We start from the raw sequence: 11,087 nt of genomic DNA on the forward strand, positions 1-11,087 counted from the left end.
GCCGCGGTAGATCTGTTCGCATCAAAAGAAAATGCTCACTGTCAGCTTTTCTTTTCAATGCGCGATCAAAACGCACCATTAGGCGTGGACGCGCTCGCGCACATTTGGCCTCCGGTCCTCCTGCTTCCTCCACTAGGTCTCTTTATGACTGTAAGTGGAGGGTGTTTGAGGACTGGTGCCTTCAAAAAGGGCACACCTCTTTTCAATGCCCTGTGGGAGTGATTTTATCATTTCTACAGGACCTAATTGATAAACACAGAGCTTTCTCCACGATCAAAGTCTACCTGGCTGCTATTGCTGCATGCCATGTGGGTTTTGAGGGTAAGACGGCCGGCCAACATCCTCTGGTCTGCCGTTTTATGAAGGGAGCTCGCAGGCTCCTCCCTGTTTCCAGGTCACTGGTGCCCTTATGGGACTTGGCAGTGGTTTTAGATGGGCTCACTCGAGCCCCATTTGAGCCCCTGGAAGAAGCTGACATGAAGCACCTGTCACTCAAGACAGTGCTGTTACTGGCCCTGGCATCCGCCAAGCGAGTCAGTGACATTCATGCGCTATCTGTACATCCTTCGTGCACTCAGTTCGCCCGAGGGTTAACGAGAGTGTTGCTGAAGCCCAACCCTGCCTTTATACCTAAGGTGGTTGGTTCATGTACCCCCATTGACATTGAGGCATTTCCTCCGCCGCTGTGTCCCTCCGGGGAACAGCAGCCGAATTTGCTCTGTCCAGTCCGTGCTTTACGCACCTATATGGACAGATCAAAAGAGTTTCGTCATAATGACCAACTCTTTGTGTCCTGGGCTAACCCTCAGAAGGGCAAGCCTGTTACTAAGCAACGGCTCTCTCACTGGATTGTGGAGGCAATTGCTTTGGCTTACGCGAGTCAGGGTCTGCAGGCACCTTCGGGTTTGCCTGCTCATTCGACTCGTGGTCTGGCTACATCCTGGGCTTTGTTCAGGGGTGTTTCCATCCAAGACATTTGTGCAGCGGCGAGCTGGTCCTCGCCGCTCACTTTTGTCCGCTTTTACAGATTAGACGTCTCTGCTCCCAGTGTGGCCCATGCAGTGCTGGGCCCCCTGCTGAGTTAGAGCTCTAACTGTTAAATTCTGGTTGGGTTTGGTGATTTTCGAGATAAGCTCGTCTGGCAATACGGGAGCTACAATATCCCATAGTGAGACATCGAACGGAGTGTTACGAATGAGAACTATAGGTTACTTACGTAACCCCAGTTCTCAGAGTAACATGAAGTGAGATGTCTCACCAGACGGCCCTCCTTGCTATGGTGAAGCGAGAAGAGGTGCTTATTTTGAATGATGCATGCGGCGTAGCGCAAGCTACTTATAGGGGTTAGATTCCCTGACGCTGACGTCAAGATCACCAGCCAATCAGGATTGGCGTAATGAGATTGATGCTTCTGTTTGCTCCGCGATGAGGCGCATCCCATAGTGAGACATCTCACTTCATGTTACTCTGAGAACTGGGGTTACGTAAGTAACCTATAGTTTTCTTGTAATGCACTCTATACGTAATGCACTGTTAACATACGCAGACACAGTTAAGTATTAAATGCAACAGCTGAAAACCGAATAATTTCTCACCACAGATCTGTCCTGATGGAGCCAGCAAGTTATCCAGAGAAGAATCTGATGAAAGATGAAAACAATCAAAATCCTGCTACCTCCAACAGTGCAAAGAGAGGCCAGTGGGCCAACAAGAGGGAGTACATTTTATCTGTTGCCGGACAAATTATTGGTCTGGGCAATGTTTGGAGATTTCCATATCTGTGCTTCAAAAATGGAGGCGGTAAGAACAGTTAAAACTATTGTATTGTATTGTATAAGAATGTAAGAAAAGAAAATACTAGAAAACTGGTATTAAATTAGTAACATTTTGTGTCATTTTTCTGACTAGAATCCCTTACTTTTCTCAATTTGTCTTTTCAGGAGCTTTCCTGATCCCCTATGTGGTGTTCCTGTCCACGTGTGGAATCCCCATCTTCTTTCTAGAGGTATCTCTTGGGCAGTTAACGGCTCAGGGTGGGATCACATGTTGGAGGAAAATATGTCCCATATTTGGAGGTACTATTAACATAACTACATATTCCACAGAGTGCCAAAGTATTTGAAATATGTGTATATTGTTACATTACTTTTGTTTATCAAATGTTAAAATGCAGTTCTATTTTTTCCAAAGGTTTAGGCTACGGCAGTCAAGTTACATTGTTATACAGTGTGGTGTATTACATTGTCATCCTGGCTTGGGCCTTCCTCTACCTCTTCTCCTCCTTCCACACTGTACTCCCCTGGGCCAGCTGCAACAACACCTGGAACACAGGTAAACATCGCACTGATGTTAGTGCAAAGGCCTTATGTAGGTACAGAATGACTGTGAGTGGCCATATGAAGGCAATCAATTAATCATAGGCATGCTCAATTATGTATGGAGAACCCTTGATATCAACATGGTTGCAAATTCTGAAAATGTCAATTTGTTTCATTTTACTCTTTTGCTTCAAGATAACTGCATTGATTGTGGACAGAATTATTCAGTTTATCGCCACATCAATGAAAATGCAACATCATCAGTGAAAGAATTCTGGCAGTAAGTACTCACATTAGCAAAACCGTTTTTAGAGTCACTAAAATGTCTTGACATAACTTTCTTCTTGCACTCAGGAGGAGAGTCTTGGGTTTGTCTGGAGGAATTGAAGAGATGGGCAATATCCGCTGGGACCTGGCTGGATGTCTTCTGCTAAGCTGGATCATCTGTTACTTCTCTATCTGGAAAGGAGTCAAGGCGACAGGAAAGGTGAGATGTATACACTTATTATTAAATGGGTAATTTAAACCTAAAATTATAATTAAAACCTAAAAATTAATGGGCTTATTGACCACAATTAATAACAGTATGTATTGGTGCTCCTCTTTCAGGTTGTGTATGTCACAGCCACTTTTCCAGTTTTGATGTTGATTGTGATGCTGATCCGTGGGCTGACATTGCCAGGAGCTGTAACTGGAATTAGATATTACCTTTATCCTGATCTGACTCGTCTGAGTGATCCTCAGGTGAGGTCTATGTGTGACTAATGAGTGATGTGTAAGTGACACACTGCACAGAACACTACTTGGCTAACACTTGCAATACTAAAATGTATGGACTTTAACTTAGACCAAAACTAAATATTGGTTAATCATACTAGCAAATGTTACTTGTGAAGCCAAAGGCTGATATTAAATAGCTACAGTTTTACACTTGGATTAGAGACACTAGATGGAAGATAAGCATGCCACTTTCAGATGGCTCTAGGTGATCAGTTCAAAAGGAAGGTCTTCATACAAGTGTGCAAGCCGTTTTTGTACTAAGTTGTGCCATTTATTTTAAATTCACTTTGCAAAGTTGAATTCACGTCAAAGCCCACCAGAGCTCAACAAACTTTTGGTCCCTTAAAGACACAGTACAAAGGTGTGGGCAGAGCAGCCATGAATTGTTTTTTTTTTCAACCAATCTGTGTAATTCAGCCTCTCACCTAATCGCATGGCCAAGTCATTGTAATTCTGGACATTAGCGCAGCATTTGACACAAGAGGTTCGTTGTTTCTGGGAAAAACATTGTATTTTGTTAGGTTTGGTGTACCTCAGGGGTTGTTTTTGGTAGCAATTATGTTTTCTTTATACTAGCTTTCCCCCGTTGGCACACTATGTATAAATATATATTTTTTAATTATATTTGATGCTGATTATATGCAGATGTACCTGCCCTAAGATTCACAAACCCTGGAATGCTGTATTCAACGAATGACTTTCCTTGTGATGTCAAAACAGAGATCTTCTGAAATATGCTGTTTTCCCATTGGATCATGACAAACATTTTAAGTTTTAAATCATGTTTTTAGGAATTTATTAGGAATATGTATCTTAGATTTTAAAGACACAGAGACTATTTAAAACGCCTTCATCTGGTCACATCTGCAACGGGAAAAATATTTTTTCCTTGCCCAGACAAAAAATGTATCTATTGACTGCAGGACTCGGATCAATCCTGTTTTTCCGTCTTTGATGGCTCCAAATATATTAAAGAAAATATTTTAGAATATTGCTGATGCTTTTATCTTTGACGTCTTAGCATTCACCATTACGCGCTGTACCCATACATTAATGACCAGAAGCGTTTTTGTCTATTATAAAGGCTTGGCTGAAAACAAAAGGGAACAGGGTATTTCCTGTCAGGCCCCAGAGGCGGAGAATTGAGCAATCACACATTAACAGGAATAAAAGCAGGTACAAGTTAGGTTTCAGGTCTACCAGAGGAAAAAAAGCTAAATTGATGATCTGCAAATGAGAAGGTGGAGAAGGTGAAACTATTGGGAGTAATAGGGAAAGAGGAACATGTGAGCAGGAGGATGTAAGAGTCAGATGGGACATGTGGGAAAGTCTGAGGACATCCGGAGGAAAGATACAAATTGTGTTAGAGAGTTTCTAAGACATGCATGGAAGTGGAAATGTGGCTTAAGAGAGGGACAGAAAGGTAGAATTCTAGATGCCTGAACCAAGTACACAGTATAACAAAGTATAGTTATATATTATACAAGTATAAACATCATATGTATCAATATTTAAAAGCATTTAAAAATCACTGGCACTGCACATTTAACTGATTTAAGGTGTGGATGGATGCTGGGAGCCAGGTATTGTTCTCCTATTGCATTTGCATAGGCAGTTTGCAAGCGATGGGAAGCTACAACAAATACAATAACAACTGCTACAAGTAAGGATAACATTATATCCTATGTTTGTACATTATATGCATTTAACGGTTTATCTCATTCAGGATAAAATAGATAATCGTCCTTTTTAATTTCCAGAGACACTTTCGCCTTGTGCGCACTGAACAGTTTAACCAGCTTTTTTGCTGGCTTTACAGTCTTCTCTGTTCTCGGCTTCATGTCGCATGAATTGGGTGTTGACATCTCAACAGTAGCTGAATCAGGTATGGGATCATTTGAGGAAAAACATTGTGGTGTATATTAGCTTTGTTGTGTTCCTATGAAAAATATTAAGTGATGAATAAATTGTATTGTTTTTTTCAGTTGAAGAGAAAAAATATATAATTCACAACTTAACACATTCAAGTCTCACAATAACATGTGAGAAGAAACACTTGGATGTTGGTCCCCATATATCATGTGGGACCTCACATCAATGTGTGCTGCAGGGTTCTTTCAATTATAATTCACAAGAACATCATTCTTTTACCTGTAAAGTACTTATGAGGACCCTCTACTCTCTAAATGTATTCCTTATTTCCTAAACACAATCCAAGACAAAATCAATTAATCAATCAATTCCTGCAGCACCTGCTATTTTGACCCATTGGCGGGAGCAGAAACTTGCTGTAAACACAACACAGAAATATTATCACCTTTTTTACGACCAGTGTGTAAGATAGTGCCATCTCGTGGTTAGATTGCATATTGCAACCTACTGAATACCAGCTGGTGTACATGGGGCCAGAAATAAAAGATTTAGTTTGAATAACTCATCATCACTGGACACAAACTAAGCAGGTTCTGGTCTAATTCCAACCCTAAAAGCAGGTGCTATATATAGAAATGATAAGTGTACTAATTTCTAAGATATTTGGCTTTCTACTTGCAGGTCCTGGCCTGGCATTCATTGCTTACCCTCTGGCTTTATCCATGATGCCTTTACCTCAACTCTGGGCTGCCTTCTTCTTCATCATGATTATCCTTCTTGGATTGGACAGTGAGGTAAAGTTTTCAAATTCAGCTGTATTTAAAATATACTGTACATAAGAATTGTCCCCCTGATACTTTAATTATAATCAAATCCCTGCATGAAAAGACAACATCAGTATATCTCTATTTCCTTTTACTTTTGATTGATTTGTATTGCTTTTAATGTGCAAATATTCCATAAGATATTTTCAATGGTTGTGTCTTGTGATATCTAGATCTAGAGATATTAAGTATCCAAATACATAAAAGATATAAGCAATCAGGCTTAAGTTACAGTAAATGTTTGGACAGAATATGCACTGCCTTGTTGGTTGAAGGTAATATTCATGAAGACTAAAACATTTCCAAAAGTCTTAAAGGTCTCCTATCATGCAAAATGCACTTTTTGATGTATTTCATACATGAATATGTGTCCCCGGTGTGTAAAGGAACTCACCAAGCGTCAGACAACCAGCAGCTACTGACCCAGAATCAGCACTTCTGATCAACAGAACGGAAAAAGAGGGTTATGAGGGATGTCTAAAATGCATGATCTGTTTGGTATTTTGAGAAAAACACATCATAGACATGTTTTTTATATATTTGTATATATCTGAGAACCATAATATATGCCTAAAAATAGCATAATAGGAGACCTTTAAGACTTGAGAATGGCTAGAAACTTAATTGTTATAATCAGTGTAGAAAAGGTGACATTCATCTTTTACCCACAGTTTGTGTGTCTGGAAGGCCTGGTGACAGCCATATCAGACAGGTTTCCATCCTCCTTTCTCATTGGTCATCGACGTAAACTACTTCTGCTGATCATCTGTGGTGTTTCCTTTATTATTGGCCTGTTTATGGTGACTGAGGTGAGAGTCTACATTTTTTATCTATAAGATTAAGAGTAAAAGACAGCACCATTAAGTCTCTCTTTCCGTGCTAAATATGTTGTGCATTTAACAAAACAATCTCGTTTGTGTTCCTGTTTCTGTCTTCTCTGTCATTTGCTGTAGGGAGGACTGTATGTATTTCTGCTGTTTGATTACTATGCTTGCAGTGGAATACCATTCATGATTTTTGCCATTTTGGAGTGCGTCTGTGTGGGATGGATATATGGTAAGCAACAAGATCATTTTAAGCAAGGAAAATTAGCAGTCCAGCAGACATACAGTATAGATATGTTAAGAAATGTTAGCCCCTAAAACTATGCCATTATGAATAACAGTGATACTGTAAAATATTAAAAAACATTGTATTGATATTTGCTCATTTTACTCACTTATCAAACATTTTTTCATCTGCACTGCATAAGTAACCAGAGGGCACTGCTAAAGCCATTAAAACATTTGAACAACTGCCTGGAGGGCAGAACATTTCCCGCCTATCTGTGAGGCCAGTACTATCTTACACATTAACTTAGCTTTCATTCCTCTTGGACCAAAAGAAGAAAGACTTGAGACTGTTCTCAGGAATGTAATGGACTCAGTAGTAGTGCTGAAATTCTGCCCCCTTTTCCTTATGAGCACGTGGCCAGGCATCAGACCTTTCCCTTTTATATCTTAATGTAGATGAATCCCAGTGTTTGATCATATTCTTGAATGACTCCCTGACTACAAGGTGCTGATCGTTATTATGACAATATAAAGGAAATGATTGGCTACTACCCCTCATCGCTTATGAAATATTGTTGGAAGTTCATCACACCATGCCTCTGTTTTGTAAGTAAATGTATTGAGTATTGGTCTATCTATTTTATAAAAGGTCCCATGTCATGCTTTTCTGGTTATTACCCATCCCCTTGTGTGTTATGTAGCTTTTTCTGCATGTAAACGGTCTGCAAAGTCACAAACCCTCCAAGTACACCCTGTAACGAGCAAAACTCTAACACAGAAAATACCTGTCTATGCTGCCCCAGAACACCTCGTTGGAGATTTTTCTTTTTCCATTTTTTTCTTCCTGAGTTTAGTGACGTAACGGTCATAGTGACGTAACGCAGCTCCGCGGATTTCCGCAGGCTGTGAGTGTGTGTGTGTTCAGGCTGAGTTCCACGGTGTCTCGCTGTCTCGCAGACCCCACACAGCAACCAGAAAACTAGACCAGTAATCCACCTCAGACCGTCCGCTCCTCGAGCCTCAAAGGGCGCAGCAGCGAGCCCCGCAATGTCCTGCCAACACGGCACCCAGACCCCATGCAGCATTCTCATCTGTTTGTCATTACTGGTGTCTATTTCTGGTTGATAACAAACGCCATTGTAACACATAACACTGATGTTACGCTGTAACGGTGATGGACTCATCAGAACAGAGTGGGCGAGCTGACCAATCAGAGCACAGTAGGCTCATAGGAAGGGGGGGGGGGGCAGGAGCTCCAACAAGCCGTTTAGGACAGAGAGTGAATACACATAGCCTACTATACAGAGATGCTGTATGAACAATGTAAATCTATTCTAGTAGACCTCAACAATGGAATTATGATCAGTATAAATGGCCATGTCATGGGACCTTCATTCACCGGAAAAATATCAGAATGAAAATAAGAAAAATATATTTATATATCAATTGATGAAAATGTAAGCTGCTCCTCTGATTTTCTTTTTATTCAACTTATTTTGTCATAGGGAACACTGATATTCTCTCTGGTCAAGTTCACCCCGCTGAAATACAACAACACCTACGAGTACCCCTGGTGGGGCTTTGCCATTGGGATGGTTCTTGCTTTATCTTCAGTTCTCCTGACTCCTCTGTGGATTATCTATTGTATGGCTGTAACCCCGGGAACACTGAGACAGGTAAGGTTAAGGTTAGTTTATTTATATAGCACATTTTCAGACACAAAGGCACGTAAAAACTAAATGCAGCTTCGACATGTTTGGTTCTGATCCAGGGAACAATTAGTAAGCCCGTCCCCAAACATCTGAGAGCTCATGGTGGCTCGTAAAAGAGCAGCATGTCCGACTTATATTAGGGTCCCAAACCAATTAGTGCTTTATAAGTTAGTAATACAATTTTAAAATCGATTCTGTAAGTTATTGGTAGCCAGTGCAGAGATCTAAGAACTGAGGTGATGTGTTCTACTCTTCTGGTTTTTGTCAGGACTCTGGTCGCAGTGTTCTGGATCAGTTGCAGTTTTCTGAGTGATTTATTACAGAGACCTGCTTAACAGTCTAGGTTTAGGTTTATTTCATTTAGGTCTACTTCGATACTCTGTCGATATATACAGTATGTTATATGTGAATGGACTGAACAAAATTGGAATCATCACAGAAGCTAACTTGGTGGATTTCAGTGGGGTACTGTTATGTTGTAGTTTATGCTTTGTATGCAATTATCTGGCAATTGTTTTTCTTTCCATAGAGACTGAAAACGTTATGCACTCCTGCATCCGATCTGCAATCTTCTCCACCAAAGAAGAATCTTTACCCTGAAACCCCTACTCCTGATACAGAGCTGCATGCTTTAACTTAAAAACTAAAACATGGCATGAAGGTAAGCCACCTTTAATCAGAGTCAACAGTGATTGATGTTCTCAGATTAAAACACCATGGTGTTGCTAAACATTGCTTTTCTGTTTCAGGACCTTCATTGTTTCTTAGTACACTTACGCTTCAAATGTACTATGCACTCATCTAAACACAACTTGGGACAGTAAAATAACCATCCTGCAATTTGAGTTGATCCACACAGGATGATTGAATTTCATATGATATTGAATGCCAATGTTATGTCTTACAGTATATATTTATTGACGCTTAAGCATAGAGCTAGTGAAAGAAAACCAGAATTATTTTGTTCCTACCCTGGGATTAGTGTTATATAATTTGGTTCTGATTATTAAATACCCTGAAACTGAAATTCCAGTACATGTAGTAAATTAATTGACCAGTGTAGTAACAATTGCTTTGTATCTCCATCCTCACAGAAACTGATTGGGTTTTTAATCCTTTATTAACTGATGAATGCATCACCAAAGAAGAGTCTACAGCCAGTTACAAACTCAACGCAGGAGATCTTTACATCCTTGGTGTCTGAATGTTCTTGTTTTAAAAAGTCCAACTCTTGACTTAAAATGAATACTATGTGGACAGCCGTGTTAAAAAGTTACAATTGTAAAAATACCTTATCATCTTATATAACTTTTGGTGGTGAATATTATTAGTTTAATTGTTCCTTTTAAACTACATGGGTTTTGGTTGTGCAAATAAATGAATCTTGATTGAAACTCCATGTTAACTTTGCCATCGACTTCTATGTAATCAATAACCCCTCAGTATACCCATGCTGTTTTTTTATCCAAAGTGTTACCCAAAATGATTGTATACTGCGTTTAATAAGTGACCAATAAAGGAAATACAACATGGTGCAGTAAACAAATCAATCCCAAATTGATTTGGTGTAGAAATGATCATAATACATCATAAAGTAGACACCTACAAAGCATGCTTAACGAGAGGGTCTCCATGTTTAAAGACGGTCGGGTGGTTTGAGGACATCGCCTCAGCCCCCTGGCACTGAGGACAGCTCGCTACGGAAAGCAGTGAGGTCTGGGCGGCAGGGGGTGGGTGCTGTAAATGGACGAGGCAGAAAGCCACATTCACCAACCCTACCAACCATAGAAGGCTCATGTTATAGGCATTGGAGCCAAAAGGAAATGCTTGGAGGGTATTGCAAGCCTTTTCTTTAATGTTAAAACTGTTTAAAAAGCAACTAATCATGTTTGAGGTAAGACATTACAGGTGAATATAGTAAGGTTTAAAGAATACATTTCACCAAAAAGCTAAAGGATCATTTACAATTACACAAATATTTCTTTATATTATAATACGTTTTATAAAATGTGATGTTTGAATATTCAAATAAGGCATTAGCTCATTGAATGTGTGCTAATTAGCATATATTTCCATAACTGAAATCTGAACATTTAATAAAGCCAAGATCAAAATTGCTGTATCAATCCATTGAGACGATTACTTAATACACTGCTGGTAGTAATGAATCATAGAGTATATTTGATTCGTTCATAAAATGTTTATATTTGTTGATAAAATGCTGATATTCTAAATCTGCTATATTCTAAAAGTAACTAGTGATGTTTTCAAGGCAAATGCTTGTAAATCATGCCAAAGGGGAAATTTATCACAGTATGTTTTCCTGTTTTATTTTGACATGTATTTTCTCTTGGTGTCTTACTTCCTGTGATTTGCTTCCTGTCCCCGATTGTCTCATTATGTCCACTTGCTGCCCCTGTGTTTTCCACCATTTTTCAAGAGGGCAGCCACTGATGGCTTATCATTTATTTGCTATAAAATCTCTTTCACTTGCCCTATATAAATGATTTTGGGGTCAAATCACACTTT

The 11,087-nt window shown here is 39.7% G+C and overlaps 1 protein-coding gene across 1 annotated transcript; it reads left to right on the top strand.

Annotated features, from left to right (window-relative positions):
* Positions 1-1,610: 1,610 nt before the first annotated feature.
* Positions 1,611-10,082, top strand: LOC307019922 (sodium- and chloride-dependent GABA transporter 2-like; the record flags this gene model as incomplete). Its single annotated transcript, XM_079651021.1, has 15 exons — positions 1,611-1,800; positions 1,941-2,075; positions 2,191-2,331; positions 2,514-2,598; positions 2,673-2,805; positions 2,928-3,062; positions 4,658-4,761; positions 4,859-4,983; positions 5,652-5,764; positions 6,466-6,603; positions 6,748-6,850; positions 7,352-7,452; positions 8,352-8,522; positions 9,088-9,219; positions 9,653-10,082. The coding sequence occupies 14 exons, from the start codon at positions 1,611-1,613 to the stop codon at positions 9,196-9,198; spliced, it is 1,785 nt and encodes a 594-aa protein (XP_079507147.1). The 3' UTR covers positions 9,199-9,219; positions 9,653-10,082.
* Between the last annotated feature and the right edge of the window lie 1,005 nt (positions 10,083-11,087).

The sequence above is a fragment of the Notothenia rossii genome (genome assembly GCF_949606895.1).
Source record: "Notothenia rossii genome assembly, chromosome: 9".
Lineage (NCBI taxonomy): Eukaryota > Metazoa > Chordata > Actinopteri > Perciformes > Nototheniidae > Notothenia > Notothenia rossii.